Below are 15968 nucleotides of genomic sequence, written 5' to 3' on the forward strand. Positions count from 1 at the left end.
TACTAATCAGCATCCCTTGTTAATTTTTAAAATATCAGCAACTCGTGAGTACTTATCGCTCATTGTCGACCGTCTCTAAACTTCTTTTTTTTCTGTTCGGAAGGGGAGTCAGGACAGGTGCCACTGCCGGGTACCATTCCGGCTCGAATTTTTGAGGGTCCTGAATATTTCAACAATTTAGAAGGAACCCAGGCCCGAGTCGCTCCAGACGCTGAGTAGACCCGCCTTGGACTTAAACACCGTGTCCGTTTCTGTATCGAAGGCTTGGAAAGCAACCTGGATTTGCCGCTTTTATCGATTTAATCATTTGGCATGTTGTCGTTTGCTGTGGGACACTTGGCACTTCCTGATCTGATTTAGATTAAAGCGGAGGTGGGCATCTAGATTCCGAATGCTCATCCTGGGTCTCCGCGTGTTTCGTCCCACAACTCGCATTTATAAGCTCTTCAGCTTTGCTTCACGTTCAACTCATACCAGAACCATGGCCACTCCCTGGACACCTAACCAATATCCACAAGCTCGTCGGTCCGAGCATGTCGATATCTACAAGAGCGAGAAACAGGGCGAAGTTCGCGTTTCTGATCCATATCAATGGCTCGAGCAACAGTCACAGGAGACTGATCAGTGGACCACGGCGCAAGACCAATTTACTAGATCTCACTTAGATAAAAATCCTGTTCGAACTAAGCTAGAGCAGGAGATCAGGGCAAATACTGACTATGCTAAGGTCGGTCATCATAACAGTTAGTTATTTTTTTATTATTCTCACTTCTTTCAAGTTTTCTGCGCCATCGCTCAAGTATGATGGTCGTTGGTACTGGTACTACAATAGCGGTCTTCAGCCTCAGTCAGGTAGGTTGAGACACCATGAACATGTTGGATGCCAAATATCTAGTTTCACAGTGATTTGCCGTTCTAAAGACGCTAATCTCCCTGATGGATCGGGGGAGAAGGGGCCAGGCGGAGAAGTCTACTTTGATGTAAGTTGAAATGCCCGTCTACTTTGAGCGGATTTGGGTAATGACACATGACTACATAGCCCAATTTGTTGTCCACTGACGGCACTGTGGCCCTCTCTGTAACGGCATTCTCTCGCTGTGGCGAATACTTCGCCTATGGCATCTCGTTGTCGGTCCGTGACTATACTATGTCATTCGGAACAGGACGTTAATCTCCAGTTCATTCCAGGGAAGCGATTTTTATACAGTTTATGTGCGACGTACAAGCGAACCTTTCACTGCGATTGATGGGCAACCTAACGATCACCATACAAAAAGGCTTGCAGAGGAGATTCGTTTCGTGAAATTTTCGTCCATCACTTGGACTCATGATTCTAAAGGTTTTTTCTACCAGGTAGGTCCTGAGCAATTGATATCTTGTACCTGACCACGAAGGTACTCTCCCCAGCGGTTTCCAAGCAGAGAGTCTCATGGTCTTGCAACGGAGGACAAAGCTGGCACAGAAACCACAGACGATAAGGATGCTATGCTCTACTATCACAGGATCGGAACTCCACAATGTTCGAGCTATCTACATTTGGTTGTATTGCTACTCTCTTGACTAATTCAAGCATTCAGCGCAAGATATCCTAGTCATCAAAGATGCCGAGCACCCCGAATGGATGTGGGGTGCTTCGGTTTCGGAGGTAGATGGGAGATATCTGTTTCTTGATATCGTTCAAGACACTGGAAAGGTTTGCGCTCATCCATTGTCCTACGTCGCCGATTTACTTGATTATTTTGGGCCTAGAAAAACATGCTGTGGGTGGCCGATTTGCAAGAAAATGAAATTGGCCAAAACATGAAATGGGACAAGATTGTAAACGAGTTCGAATCGGAATACACGGTGTCAGTGGTGTCATCAATCTCTGATGGAAACCACTTGACCTGCTGACACCCCATGCCATTCTCCCATCAGCATCGCGAATGACGGAACTAAACTATACTTACGGACAAATGAGAACGCGCCTCAATGTCAAGTTATCACGATCGACCTCGCAGACCCATCGCGCCAGCACAAGGTTTTAATACCGGAAGTCAAAGATGCATACTTGGACGACATTACTGCCGTGGGAGGTGATAGACTGGCCGTTGTATACAAGCGCAATGTAAGTGGAGTTGCTTCACGCACTCCATATTGCGGAAGCTCACGTCATGGAGGACTGCAGGTCATCGATGAATTATATCTCTACTCGATGGAGGGCAAACAACTTACTCGGCTTGCTCCAGAATTCGTTGGTGCTACAGAAGTCAATGGCCGCCGAGCACAGTCGCACTTCTTCGTGTTCCTGACTGGGTTCACCAACCCTGGGATTGTAGCACGATACGATTTCGATGAACCAGGTGAAGACAAACGTTGGAGCATATACCGGTCAACAATAATGGAGAGGCTGGTACCGGATGAGTTCAGCGCTGAGCAAGTCTGGTATGAGAGCAAGGATGGTACGAAGGTGCCGATGTTCATCGTGAAGCATAAGTCAACAAAGTCCGATGGAACCGCACCTGCTATTCAATACGGTAAGATGACATCGTCCGTTTTAATCAATATTTGACACTACGAATCAGGTTATGGTGGATTTAGTATATCACTCAGCCCCTCATTTAGTCCTACCATCCTGACTTTCATCAAGGCATATGGCGCTGTATATGCTTTACCCAATATTCGCGGAGGAGGCGAGTTTGGTGAAGAATGGCATCTTGCTGGCACAAAAGAACGGAAGGTGCAAAACTTCATTAGTGCTAAAGACCATATCTAATGGTTGCCGCAGATTAACGTCTTTAACGACTTTATTGCTGCTACGTGAGTGGAGTTCTCTCGCCATCGCAATCTGACAACTCACACGTGCAGTGAGTATCTTGTTAGAAACAAGATTGCTGCGCCCGGTAAGGTCGCCATCAACGGTGGATCCAATGGAGGCAGGTCACTCCACCCGCCTATTTGTAGTGATTCTTAACCATGATGTTAGGATTGCTCGTGGCCGCTTGCGTGAACATCGCCCCAGAGGGCACATTCGGGGCAGGTGTGGCCGAAGTTGGTGTGCTTGACCTCCTGAAGGTGAGCGTTATGTTTTTGGTAGTGTCTATTCCTGCTCAGCCATGACACTTATAGTTCGCCGACTTCACGATCGGTAAGAACACATTATATCGCAGAGTTTGATGTCGATCTAATGTTTTGGTCTGTAGGCAAAGCGTGGACATCTGACTACGGAAATCCACACGACCCACATGACTTTGATTTTATTTATCCCATTTCACCGCTCCATAATGTCACAACGGACAAGACCCTACCCCCGCTGTTGCTCATGACTGCTGATCGTGTGTTGTTTGGTCTCAATTTTTGAATTGTAGCTGATCAAACTATGTCAGATGATGATCGAGTCGTCCCCCTTCACTCGTTCAAACATGCCGCGACGTTGCAACACACACTTGCCCATAATCCTCACCCCCTCCTTATTCGCATTGACAAAAAAGCAGGACATGGCGCAGGTAAGGCTACTGAGAAGAGGTACGTGCCTGTTCTTCTCGGACGTCAAAAACATGTGACATATTGGCTTTACAGGATCCAAGATGCGGCAGACAAGTGGGGTTTCGTGGCCCAATCTCTCGGGCTAGAATGGCAAGATTGATCATGTTCAGCAAGGACATGAGCGATCGCGTAATACACGGCGATACGCTCGTAAATAACTCCTTATTCATTACAATATTCCTGCCTTGCATCACTAGCCAGCACTTCCGCAAGTGCTAGGCCCTCCACGCATACAGTGTGGGCCGCCGAAGTGTAGGCCAATGAGTGAGCGACCCCTGCGGAGGTCAGATAAGTCCAGAGCATTGTGGTTATGGACTCACCTTAGCAGGGTCATGAAAGGACGGTTGAGATGGTGATTCCCGAATATTGGTGCTGGGAACTACATGGAACTGAGGCACTCTGCTCGTAACGCGATCAACCATGCAAGGCAAGGTTGAGCAACGGGACCGCATCGAGATCAAGTATACACATACCAAGGATGAAGGCAGCGCGACCAGCAAACACGTTCAGCAACGAGTACATAGCGTCACACACAATTCGCGAACATCAGGGAAACGTAATTCACTACAGAATGCTACAGAGCACTCTGAGCACAATCCAACCCGCTGATGAAGGTCAGGCAATTGGCGTTGTTTGGAATCATACAAAGACAGAGACTCGACATAATGATCGGCATGATATTTTTATGAAACCAAGCGTGATTGTTGAGCATTCTCTTCTCTTGATCTCGGCTACCATCACGAGGATTCAGATGGAAGAGGCACAGATTAATGAGCACTGGCCGGTAAGTTGAGTCGAAGCGGGCAGCTTGAGATCCTGCTGACATTGAATGGTTCTAGCATTATGAAGGATCCGTGCGAGGGCTCCTCTACGCGACCAGCGCCCGGAATCTCGTTGTGGTCTCCGTGCCGTTCAGGGACAGAATCAAAAAAGTCTGGTAATACCTCACACTTATAGGTGATGCACTGGGTGAGTCAGCTGGGACCAGACCTCTTCATCTCATCTATTGGACAATTTCGTAAAACTTATAATCTGATTGCGGAAATGCCGGCGAGGGCACCTGCGCTCGGATACACATTCTTTCGGGAGCATCTTGCTGTGTTCGCTGCGTCCAATAGGTTAATTCGGGGAATAGCAGGCATTACGGCAAACGCAGACGACGTTACCGGCAACGTCTTGGTGGTGAAACATTGCCAGAGCAAAAAAAACGAGGTCATGGACTGCGACGACGGGAACATTCCATGGGTCAATGATATCATGAAACAGTGGGCACTTTGTCGCACGGCGGATTTAACAACTGACATTGCTCAGGTCCGTGAGCTGGGGTTGATTCTGGGGTTGAATGGGCGGAAATTACATCGGGTTTATTGAAGGAGTAGTGTTCGTATAGAATTGACATTGAGACGGAGAATGTGTGTGATCGACTACGGAAATATGCGAGCCAAAGGGAGTCGGGGACGTGCCGCGGCAGCGGCGATACTGATGCTGTGGCCCTGGATGACCTCGTGAAAAAAAAGCCTGCAATCAGCGCCACAGCCTTCTCATGCCGACAATCAAACGTTTGGAACGTAATACCATCGTGAGCGGCGGTCAGGTTTGGATCTTCGGGGGAATTTCTGTCTTGAGAACCCGATTTGACTTTTGCTTTGGGATCGGAGCTGGCAAAAAGACACGTCAGTGTGATGGGCCTGATTAGTGAGAATAGCGGGACATGCCGTTTGTGTTTTCTGTCACATAAAAGCGACGTAAAATCATTATGGCTTCTTCTCGAAGGTACCCGCCGGTAGCTTGGTAGGATGGATGAACTGGATGCCTCTCGCTGACGTGACTAGTCGAACTCGGAATCGAAAAATAGCATTGCGACAACAGACCTCGCATTGACACCTAACACACTCCCGCACCCGCCAAACTTATCATTCTCACAACCATAAAAGACTTCTTTAATGCCTAGCTGACGAAGTGCAGATGCGCACATGATGCATGGTTCCACTGTGACATACAATACAGTATCTGCCAGAGGATAACGAGTGGGCTCTGGTGTCAGCTCCTTATCAGCGAGGATAAAATCGATAGCCTCGAGCTCGGCATGTCTAGAAGCCTGTAAAGCAGGAATTAGACCAGCGGATACTACTGGATGACCTTGTGGTCACATTTCTTAATTCATTGGTGCGATTCCTCGCACGCGCAATTATGCTGGTTTTCCGGACGAAGACGCAGCCCACCGGCACTTCGCTATGTGCTAATGCTTCTTCTGCCTGAAGTGTGTTATGATCAAGCAATACTCTAGACACGGATCCTCACCATTACCATTGCTTCTCGCATCCATTTTAGATGAATGAGCGCAATGTTCGTATGGGCTCGTTCAACATTGTTGTCTTCCTCCTCCATGATCTTTGGGAATCAGAAAGTCGAAGAAGTCTTGGACTTCAAAAGCTGGCAACGGAAACCCGGAATCAATTGTGAATGACAGATAATCAAAGCTTCGCTGGGTTTAAAAATTGGACATCACTTATTCAGTGTCCACTAAGTAACTTACTAACTTAGCTAGTACCACAACGTTGTCGCTCCTCCGCAGACGCTACGGCGCAGCAATACCACACAGCTCTATCGATACCTTGTAAAACACTGAGGCACATTTGAGGCAGCATTTCTTAAGTGAGATCAGTCCGATTTACATCGTCATTGTTGCTAATATTTCGCACCAAGTTCCTTGCTAGCAGCCTGAGAGCTCAAATGCTTTCCGCTCCACCCCTCAACCAAGAAAAACCGTTTGGCACGACAAAACATAAGACATCACCGTCGGTACGCCATGGAGCGCAGGACACCGGGCCCATAGTAATGACTACCCGCACGGAAGACGGTGGATTTTCTACAACAGAAGGTACAATCCACGTTTCGAAGCCATTCCGGTCAAGATCGACGAAGAAGCTTCGCGCAATGATTACATTTGAACCCAGGAAGACGCACTTTGACACCACGAATGAAACTTCTGGCACCAATGAGTTCAGAGTTCGTCTCTTGCGTTGCAGGCGTATACGGTGGAAACTAATACATTACTTGTCAGGGTTTCTTCACGCTTTTCTGGATGTCATTGTTTCTGTTCACAGTACAGACTTATGTCAGTAGCGTTGAAGCTAATGGTTATGCTCTGTCGTTCGCTTTCGCAACAATGTTTTCGCGGCACGCAGTCACGTTAGCGCTCAGTGACTTGCTGCTGGTTTCCACCACGATTTTATGTGTCCCGTTTGCCAAGGCTATTAGCAAGGGCTGGATCAACTACTATTGGACAGGCGCCATTCTACAACACGCATTCCAGACATGTGTGCTGCTTATCACAGTCACGTGGACATTTCATAGGTACGCGCCATGCCATCTCTCTCCGACTCGTATTTTGACCACTGAACACCCCTAGACAATGGCCCTGGGTCCAATCAGGTTTCCTCACTCTCCATTCACTTGTGCGCCCATCATTCAGTGCTTCAAGTGCTTTACTAAGGGCGAGGAACAAAGGTCATGATCATGAAGATGTACTCTTACATTTCTGTGAACGGCTACCTCCAATCGATTTCTAGACGCTCGATCGGTGTTCTTGCAGAACTCAATGGTGCTACAGCCCGTGTTGGAGGTCTGGAACAGGCGTTGCGTGACGCGATGTCGAAGAGGGCACAGGCACAGGCGGCAGCCGAGACTCCGGTTACCGATGTCACATCAACGCCGATGGAAATGTCCACCCCCGACACCGAGGGAGTATTGATAAAGTCGTTCACGGATGCGAAGACTGCTGCTGCGTTGAGGCAACGGCTTGCTGCCGTCTCTAGCAGTTTGGATGAGAATACAAAGTCAGAACGGGGTGCAGTCAATGGAAATGGGCGCGGAATTGATGGAGTTGAGATTGCGCATGTTCTTTCGTACCATCCGGATGAGCACGTCGCAGGTCTAGCAAAGGAATTCCTGGACTTGGACTCGGAGCTAGTGAGTACGGGCCCGGAGCAAGTGCGTTGGCCCGATAACGTCACGTACCGGAATTTTGCGGTCTATCAACTGATCCCAACCTTGGTATACGAGCTCGAATACCCAAGAACCGACCGGTACGCTGCAATCTACTTCAATGGTACGTCATGAACTGATAAGGAGTTGCAGAATACGGCCGGTGTACATTTTTGAAAAGACAGTTGCGTTCATGGGTTCATTTGCGCTGCTATATACAGTTGCGGAGTGTTTCATCATACCGCTTACCCCTACGCCGGATCAATCGTTCTTCCGCTCCCTGCTTGACCTTGCATTGCCGTTCATGATTGCCTTTCTGCTTCTGTTTTATATCATATTTGGTGAGTGTTGAGCCGGAGCTGATAATGTGGTCTTGAACTGACGGACACCTAAGAATGTATATGTAATGCGTTCGCTGAGCTGTCCTAGTAAGGTTGCTGCGCTTGTTACCTTCTGATATAGCTGATGTGTCTTTTGTAGCTTTGCTGACCGTCTGTTCTATGAGGACTGGGTGAGACGATTTTGGAACCCAACTGCATCGCGAGTGACTGAACGTTGTTTTATACAGTGGAACTCTACTTCTTGGGAGGAATTCTCACGTAAATGGAACAAACCGGTGCATAGTTTCCTTCTTCGGCATGTGTACGCTTCAACACGGGCCTCGTACGGCCTATCGCGCACCACAGCGATGTTTGTCACATTTTTTCTCAGCGCCATGGCGCATGAGCTGGTCATGGCAATTGTGACGAAAAAGATTCGGTGAGAGAATCTGTTTTTTTTTCGTTTTTATTATGATACTGATGAGCGGGCGTGACCGATGCAGCATGTACCTATTCCTGATGCAACTCGTCCAGATCCCATTGATCTTGGTGACTAGAGCACCAGTGATCCAGCGCAACAAGCTGATGGGGAACGTGGTGTTTTGGCTGGGACTGTATGCTGGCTTCCCACTGCTATGCGTTGCTTATGTTGCATATTAAGGATGCGACGGAGGAGAAGGAGAACAATCTCTACACGATCAGAAGAACAGACATCTGGAGTTATCAAGACGGATTTCTTCGCTACCGTAAATTACTATACATGTGTAATTTAATATGGAGTATGGAATGCATTCTGAACTCTGATAACATTCAATAAGGTGCAGGCGGAGGGACTTTGAGTGAACGAGTCCAGAGTAAGTCATACGAGAGGCGTAATACGACTGCACTTTTGTATTAATATTGGAACAGAACGGATATACGGGGCGTGCCTAAGTATGCGTCGATAGCGGCTGCTTCCGCATCGAACCTAGCTCACAGTGATCCGTGATAACAACTGATAACACAGCGGCGCTATCATAGCAGAGATATGATCATTGATATCGGCTACATGGAAATGCAGGAAATTGTTGTGAATCGTTGAGAGCAATTAAAGATGTGGCATAGTCGACGCCGGGATGCGTTGTAGTTGGTAAACGGTAATTTGAACTGCTGCATAAGCGCAGTCGAAGCTTCGCATTCGTCTGGAGTAACGCGGGCCGTTACAGCGGTGCAGCTTATCATTTCCGAGAACTAAAAGAAAAGGTGTTCAATACTTGGTCCGAATTTAGGTACACGCTTGGCATACTGAAATAGTTAGTGCAGACCAAATCTTCTGACGAAGTGACCGACCTGAACCAGTATTACACTTACATGTCGTTGCCAGTACCAAATTCATTTAGGTTCACGGCATCACGAGTTGCAGCCATGTCGGTCAACCTAATACGATTGAAGGTACGCTGAGTGCCTAGACTCTGCGATGCTGTGGGACATCGCACGTACAGTGTCACAGGTCACCGGCTCTCGCGTATCCACGAGTCTTTGTAGTTGAGCGCTATCCCATGGCTGTGTGTTATGATAGGGATGCAGCTGGGGTCTTACTGTGTCGTAAAATGACATCGGCCCGAAAGCGAACAACATATCATCAAGCGCTGTGCAGGTCTAGACGCTTTTATGAAAAGAACGTCCAGGGTCTATGAGGGCAATGACAGCCTATAGAGAAGAGTTTCACATGGAAGAGTTCGTTTTCCGGGAAGGGGTGAGATCATATTAGAGGGGCATTCCGCGATAGCAATTTATAATTACGAGAGTCGTGGCAAATCGAGGCAGTGACGAAGTTGACAGCCAACGTTAACCGTTCCGGCTCCAAGAAACTCATGCGTCCCTTGGGTCATCTGGTCACGGCAAGGGCGGACACGAAAGCGGATAAGTTTGAACAAAGAAACCTGAGTGCCTAGGCCTGTTGCTCGGGTCGCGAATTGTGCCGGCTCGATCGGGTATAAAAAGGGCTTCAAGCTAGCATATTTATTAGAGCTAGTTCGGTAACCCAAGGTAAAGTAAATTTGCCAACTTCAAGGATGATGTAAGGTCGGCACAGTAGCTTCCGGTTTGGAGACCGACATCGGAGCTTGAACTTCCTTTGATCCCATGTCTAGCTATCACACACCCCAGCATACGACTCAAGATCTATGCAATCGGAACAACATCTGGGCTAGTGTCATATCGATAGTGTTATCAGCTCAAGTCCACATCCTCTCCATGGCTCAGGAGTCATCTCATACTACTACAGAGAGGGCTGTTTGGACCGACACAGAGGTTGATCAGTTTCTCCTCTACCTATCCAACAATCGGGACAAGATCGGTGATGCTGGCAACTTCAAAGATGTGACGTACAATGGCGCTGCAGAGGCTATTGCTGAGTACCTGGAGCATGGTCCAGCGAAGAGTGGGGCAATGTGTAAGACAAAATGGGCGTCAGTAAGTCCTATCAATATATAATTTATTTATAGACTTGATAATAGATTGTGTAGTTAAAGCAGACTTTCAATGCTATTCAGAAGTATCGCCAGCAGTCTGGTGTCCACTGGGACAATATTAGAGGGGCAAATGTCGAGGGTGAGGCTTCAACCTCAGTATGGAATGAATATGTTTCCAAGAAGGTACGTCAAGTTCACTAATGCTATTTCATGCGTCTCACTGTTTGATAATAGGGAAATTCAGTCATGCGCCCTTTTCGTGCATCGGGATGGAGACACTACGAGCAAATGGACGGCATAATACCACGAGGCAGTGGCGCCCGAGGGCGCACAGGGTACCAACCCAATATAGCTCTCCCCCCTCCCTTAAGCTCAAGCTCCAGTCCTAGCGTACCCGCAGGTGAACACAATACCATGATTGGTCCCATTATTGCCACATCTAGTGCTGGTGTTGCTGGTCCTAGCACCGCCCCTGCAGCAGCTGCCCTCACTTCTACACCTGCTTCTCCATCCTTCATGCCTCCTCCTACTTCTCCGTCCTTCATGCCTCCTCCTGCTTCTCTGTCCTTCATGCCTCCTCCTGGCAAACGTTCTCACACCGACATGGAGCTGACCGCCTCATCTGCATCTACCTCAGTTTCTCAAATGCAAATGCCGCCTCCCTCCGAGTCGAGCTCTATCAAAAGAGCGAAGACAGTATCAGGCCGCGCATCAGGCCGTGGATCAGGAGGCCATGCACAGACTCAGGGCGGTTCCACCAAGAACACTAACACGTTGGACACCAAGATATCGAAGGCCACCACAGCTGTAGCCGTGATGGGATTCCAGAGCTCTGTCAATCGCTTGACAGATGTAATTGCTGAGCGCATGGTCTATCCTGAGGATCGGGTAATGGACCAGCGCTCGAGGGCCATGCAGATGTTGCAGGTTGAGGATGCAGAGTTGCCGTTCGCAGAGCGGCTTATAATACAACAGGTTTTTTCTATGGACCCTGCAGCTACTGACATATACACACAGACTGCTGACAAGGAGATGCGCCGTGCTTTTATTCTTTCCACAGCCCAGCGGTTGGGACTTCAACTTCCTGCGCCTGGTAGTTAGTATACTCATGTAAAATGCGCTATTGACACAACATATGATGATAATGCAGTAGTTGAAGCATGGTAATGCAAACATCTTGTGCTTTGATGGCGGCGGATACATGAGAGTCGTGCTACAGTGCTACATATCATTGTCAGAATCTTCAAAGGAGTCATCTAGCAGGCCCCGCTGCTGCAAAACAGTCTGATAATCTTCCCACATGCAGCGCGCAATACGATTGCGCACTTCCTTCATGCCTCCCGCTCCGTCAAACTCCTCCTCATCATCGGGGATCCCTTGGTGCTCCGGGTTGTCGTAATCGAAGTGTTCATTGTCGTCGTCCGGGAGCACGTTGTCGTCAGGGTTGTGAGTCGATATGAAATTGTGAATCGCGCATAGCGCAGCAGGTATACGTGCCTGGATGGTCATAGGATATTCAGGTGAGAGCAACAGAATACGAAAACGGCGTTTTAACACGCCAAAGATCCGCTCAATCACATTTCGAGCGGATGAGTGTCGCAGATTGAAGAGCTCTTCTTTGGTTGTTGGTCTGCAAACATAGAATAGTTATTAAAAAACCTAAAATATAAAATAAATAAAACATACCTAAGATTAGCACGTCCCCATTCAGCCAAATGATAACGGACACTGCGGTAGGGGACTAAGAGCTCGTCACACAAAGGGAATCCCGCATCCGCTAAGAAATATTTGCCGGGAGGGATATACAAACTGCCTGAACGAGCCTCGTCATAGAGGCGTGCGTCTGTGGCGGATCCCTCCCAGCCAGTGAGAGCGTAGGAGAATTTGAGGTTGAAGGTGCAGGCGAATAGACAGTTTTGAGAAATAAAACCTTTGCGATTACGATACGAGGGGCGATCAGATGATGAGGGGCGAGCATGGATGTGGCTGCCGTCGATCGCACCGATAGCGTCCTTGAAGTAAGGCCAGAATTTTGGATTGTTACGGATGTTGCTGGAGATGTCATCGGTGTCGTTGGGAGAACATACGTATGTTGTGTAGAACGGGGGGGACGCAAAGATAAACAAGATCTTCCGGAAATACCTGGAATTATTTGTGAGCTCATCATAAATAACATTAAAAACAAACTTACTTTGAGATGGTGTCGTTTGACCGTTGAAAACGCTCCCCGACATGACGGATCGTTAGCCCTGTAACGCACGTATATAGAAAGATGGCAAGTTGCTCTTCGAGCGAAACGTGGCGTGAGCTAGCATAACCCAAAACACGAAGTTCGGCTATGAGCGCGTGAAAGACATCTGCATGCATGCCAAGTTCGCATCGCATACGATCCGGGTGACCAGTGATGAGTTCCATGACCCATTCTTCACCTGAGAGGGCCGATGTGTGGTATGCCTCAGGTACAGAGTCCTGAAGCAATGAGTGCGTAGCAGTCAGAAGGACACTGACGAGTAGTGCAATGTGACGTAGGATTCGCATATGATTCTGCCGACGGCCTGCAGCTGGCGGCTGAACAGCCTGGGCTTGAGCGAGTTGTTGGAGCAAGGGGTCAATGGTATCCATAATCTATCCCTAAAGCAATGAGCGCGATGGATAACAAGTCCTACTAATATTGATATCATAAGGTTGAAACTCAGCTATCGGCACCTACTGTGCCGGCCTTACATCATCCTTGAAGTTGGCAAATTTACTTTACCTTGGGTTACCGAACTAGCTCTTATGTATGAAGCAGCGCTCGTTTCGCTAAAAGACCTACAGCTATTGTAGTACAAACAATTGGTGAGTCTGAGACATCCGACGGTCCGTTTTAACATTACTAATACACGCACAGAAAGCATTGTCAGCTGGTGTGCTGCAACGTGTAAAGCGGATCTTTAGCAAGCATTAAAAGGCATGTCACCCGTCCGTCATCACCCCTACCTTCTCTAAACATCCACCGTAGTGCCATCATCCAAGCCTAAAGTATCAAGACCATTCGCAATTATACTTCAGCACCACCCAGGTTCTCGACAATGCAGGTCAAGTCGATCAAAACGTTTGTGAAAGACGTCAAGAGAAGGCTATCCCAGAAACATAAGCGAAAGTCTTCAGCTACGACCACATCGACAACCACTACAACAAGCTCCTCTGCCCCATCCACACCGTCTCCTAACCACTCTCCTCTGTACGATGATCAATATTCACCGAACACAATCATTACACCATCCAGCCCTCGCAGTAGGTCAAGCAGTGCAACTCTGGGCTCTCGCTACTCTTCCGACGTTATCGATATCAGCTCGAAGCACTCCAGAACACTCTCAGAAGACATGATGTCTGCTGAAACCCATGGATCGGATAACAGCGGTACCTTTGTCACCGCCGACTGGGGTCTTGCTTCTCCACGTGTACGCATTAAATCCCTCGACCGAAATAGTTCGGTTGCAGAATCAGCCACTTCCTCCCACCCTTCCCAGAGCTCTCTCTACGCTTCTGCACAGTCCATGCATCTGGAGGATTCTATCGATCGCCCCCCACAATTACTCCAGACTTTACCTGAGGATAGTGGGGAGGGTCCAGGTACACCATCACAAGTGTCCGAGCCTGAGCTACCGGACCCCTTCATAGTTGAAGGCTCAGAGGATGCCTCGTCCGAAGGCGAGGATGCCTCATCTGAAGTCGAAGCTGCTTCCCTCGAGAGTGAAAGTGTCCCCCCTGCAGATGAAGAGATCGCCCTCGCACAATCAGTACTTCTTACGTCATCTGAAGTACGCCTCTCGCTACCTTCCCCCAACGTCAACAAAGACGTACCCCCGCCTCCCCCAAGCGACACCGAGTCTGAGGCACCCGAATTGTATCTTCCTGGCCTCACAATGCCTACCATGTTCTTACCCATTCCAAACGTACGCCTCTCTTTATCTTACACTCTCACCTGGTGGTTCCATCAACGCCCACCATTGATGTATATTCCATGTACTATTAGACGGACCCTCTAAATATTCTCCTCACGAAATATGTATCTCCGATAGAGAAGCGTCCTGTACGAGATGTCACTGGCGAATGGCAGCATTCTGATTTTCACTCCATGGTTGTGAGTATGAGTGTACGCCCTGTGCTAATCCAAGATCTCAATAAGTGCACTTCGAATATTAGATGTTAAACAGTTGGCGTGCGCTTGCCAGAATGGCGCGAGATCGTCTAGTAACTTGTAATCCTGAGGACCTCATTCGTGTTCTCGATGTAAGTACATGACGGCCATGCACGCTGTGACTTAGCCTCTTTCAACAGCTCTGGTCTTTGCGCCTATCAAGCCTCGCTCGTCTCCGTCTCTACAACCAAACGTCTGCTGAATGCACCAACCTTTTTGCAGTGCTCAATGCCACAGAGCCCCCGTCCGCCCGAGCATACCTATTCAACCGCATCCTTCCCTTTGAGCTCGAGGTCATGCACGCACGCCTCAAATACTGGGCAGGCGACCCCATGGGCTACCTGGACATCCTCTACGCTTTACTCAAGAAGTGCAAGCTTCAAGCCAAGATTTCGAAAACCGAGGGCGACGACTCCAGTTTATCGATGTGGCTCGAGCGCGCTGCACGGATGTGCCTGATCATCGCGTCTCAAATGATCGAGATGAAGGCATGTATATCATATCCATATCTCGATAAGCGAGCTGATACCCCTATGTGCAGGATTTTACTGCTGCAACGAATCTTTTGGAGCCGCTGTTCGCACAACGTACTGGGCAACAACCATCCCCTGCCATCCGGTCTGCTGTGGGTCGCATTTACTTGCAGAGTGGTTATCTCGCGCAGGCTGAGGCGCATTTTGCTGTCGTGGAGGGTGACGCCAGCGTCCCGCAGACACTCAAAGATATGAATGCTGCCTTGCTTGCATGTGCTGAGGGGAACTGGGCACGGGCGGATGAACTGCTCCAAGCCCTCGTACAAGCAGAACCGGATAACTTTGTGGTAAATACTTCATGGGGTTGTTTTGCTTACGATTGATGTTTACACACTCAGGCGATCAATAATCTGTCTGTGGCTCTTCTGAGTCAGGGAAAACTCAAGGAGGTGAATATTCTCTGACTTTTATCGTGTTTTCGTGCTCGACGGCTTTCCAGAGTATCGAAGTCCTTGAGAGTGCAATGCATAGCTCCCCGTCGGCTGTCGTGGTAGCAGAACCGTACCTCTTCAATCTTTGTGCGTGGATCATCACATTGTAGAAGTTTGTGGATACTGAAGCCTTGATAGCGACGCTCTATGAGCTTCACTCAGCCACGGCTGCAGAGAAGAAACGCGACCTTTTGATCGAGGTGGCGAAGTGGAGTGGAGATGGACTGAAGGCGACATGCTTGAAGATGCCGTCTACTTGACAGGTTGTATTGTTATATATTGGGATTGTATCATATGAATGGGATGAACTGGTTTTGGTCCTGTAAACTGACTGTTCACTTCCTGCCACCCAGTCTCAAGAAACCCCTCACACAGGTCCCCATGTACGTAAGTAATTGGAAGTTAATAAGCACGAAAGCCCCATCACTTACCTTCAGATACCAGGTAAGTACTATAGTGCATGAACGAAGATAGCAAGGGGTGGAGACTGCGTAAGAGAAACTAAGTCTGGCCCTTTCGACCGGTCACGTTCCCTC

The 15968-nt window shown here is 48.5% G+C and overlaps 4 protein-coding genes across 4 annotated transcripts; 3 read left to right on the plus strand and 1 right to left on the minus strand.

Moving 5' to 3' along the window:
* On the plus strand, positions 1–4114 carry F5891DRAFT_1075080 (prolyl oligopeptidase). The gene is made up of 20 exons (XM_041363364.1): positions 1–44; positions 104–310; positions 361–727; positions 780–852; positions 904–980; positions 1040–1132; positions 1189–1353; positions 1408–1519; positions 1578–1693; positions 1750–1847; positions 1918–2107; positions 2168–2516; positions 2565–2719; positions 2768–2799; positions 2848–2915; positions 2966–3054; positions 3109–3127; positions 3183–3314; positions 3366–3504; positions 3559–4114. The coding sequence occupies exons 3-20, from the start codon at positions 392–394 to the stop codon at positions 3623–3625; spliced, it is 2310 nt and encodes a 769-aa protein (XP_041217249.1). The 5' UTR covers positions 1–44; positions 104–310; positions 361–391; the 3' UTR covers positions 3626–4114.
* A 749-nt stretch (positions 4115–4863) lies between these two features.
* F5891DRAFT_1075094 (cytidine deaminase-like protein) lies at positions 4864–5946 on the minus strand. The gene is made up of 5 exons (XM_041363365.1): positions 5827–5946; positions 5676–5780; positions 5397–5623; positions 5241–5344; positions 4864–5183 (listed from the first exon to the last, which is right to left on the minus strand). Exons 1-5 carry the CDS (start codon positions 5911–5913, stop codon positions 5116–5118), a joined length of 591 nt encoding a protein of 196 aa, XP_041217250.1. The 5' UTR covers positions 5914–5946; the 3' UTR covers positions 4864–5115.
* A 108-nt stretch (positions 5947–6054) lies between these two features.
* On the plus strand, positions 6055–8646 carry F5891DRAFT_1075096 (MBOAT, membrane-bound O-acyltransferase family-domain-containing protein). The gene is made up of 10 exons (XM_041363366.1): positions 6055–6180; positions 6232–6534; positions 6590–6882; positions 6938–6983; positions 7036–7613; positions 7666–7853; positions 7907–7940; positions 7993–8023; positions 8081–8271; positions 8336–8646. Exons 2-10 carry the CDS (start codon positions 6259–6261, stop codon positions 8490–8492), a joined length of 1794 nt encoding a protein of 597 aa, XP_041217251.1. The 5' UTR covers positions 6055–6180; positions 6232–6258; the 3' UTR covers positions 8493–8646.
* A 4398-nt stretch (positions 8647–13044) lies between these two features.
* Positions 13045–15759, plus strand: F5891DRAFT_1075113 (uncharacterized protein). Its single transcript, XM_041363367.1, has 11 exons — positions 13045–13123; positions 13176–13235; positions 13287–14223; positions 14304–14414; positions 14440–14441; positions 14479–14560; positions 14609–14956; positions 15010–15288; positions 15340–15390; positions 15441–15519; positions 15571–15759. The coding sequence occupies exons 3-11, from the start codon at positions 13357–13359 to the stop codon at positions 15690–15692; spliced, it is 1941 nt and encodes a 646-aa protein (XP_041217252.1). The 5' UTR covers positions 13045–13123; positions 13176–13235; positions 13287–13356; the 3' UTR covers positions 15693–15759.
* Positions 15760–15968: the final 209 nt, after the last annotated feature.

The sequence above is a fragment of the Suillus fuscotomentosus genome (assembly GCF_016647785.1).
Source record: "Suillus fuscotomentosus strain FC203 chromosome Unknown F5891scaffold_174, whole genome shotgun sequence".
Taxonomy (NCBI): domain Eukaryota; kingdom Fungi; phylum Basidiomycota; class Agaricomycetes; order Boletales; family Suillaceae; genus Suillus; species Suillus fuscotomentosus.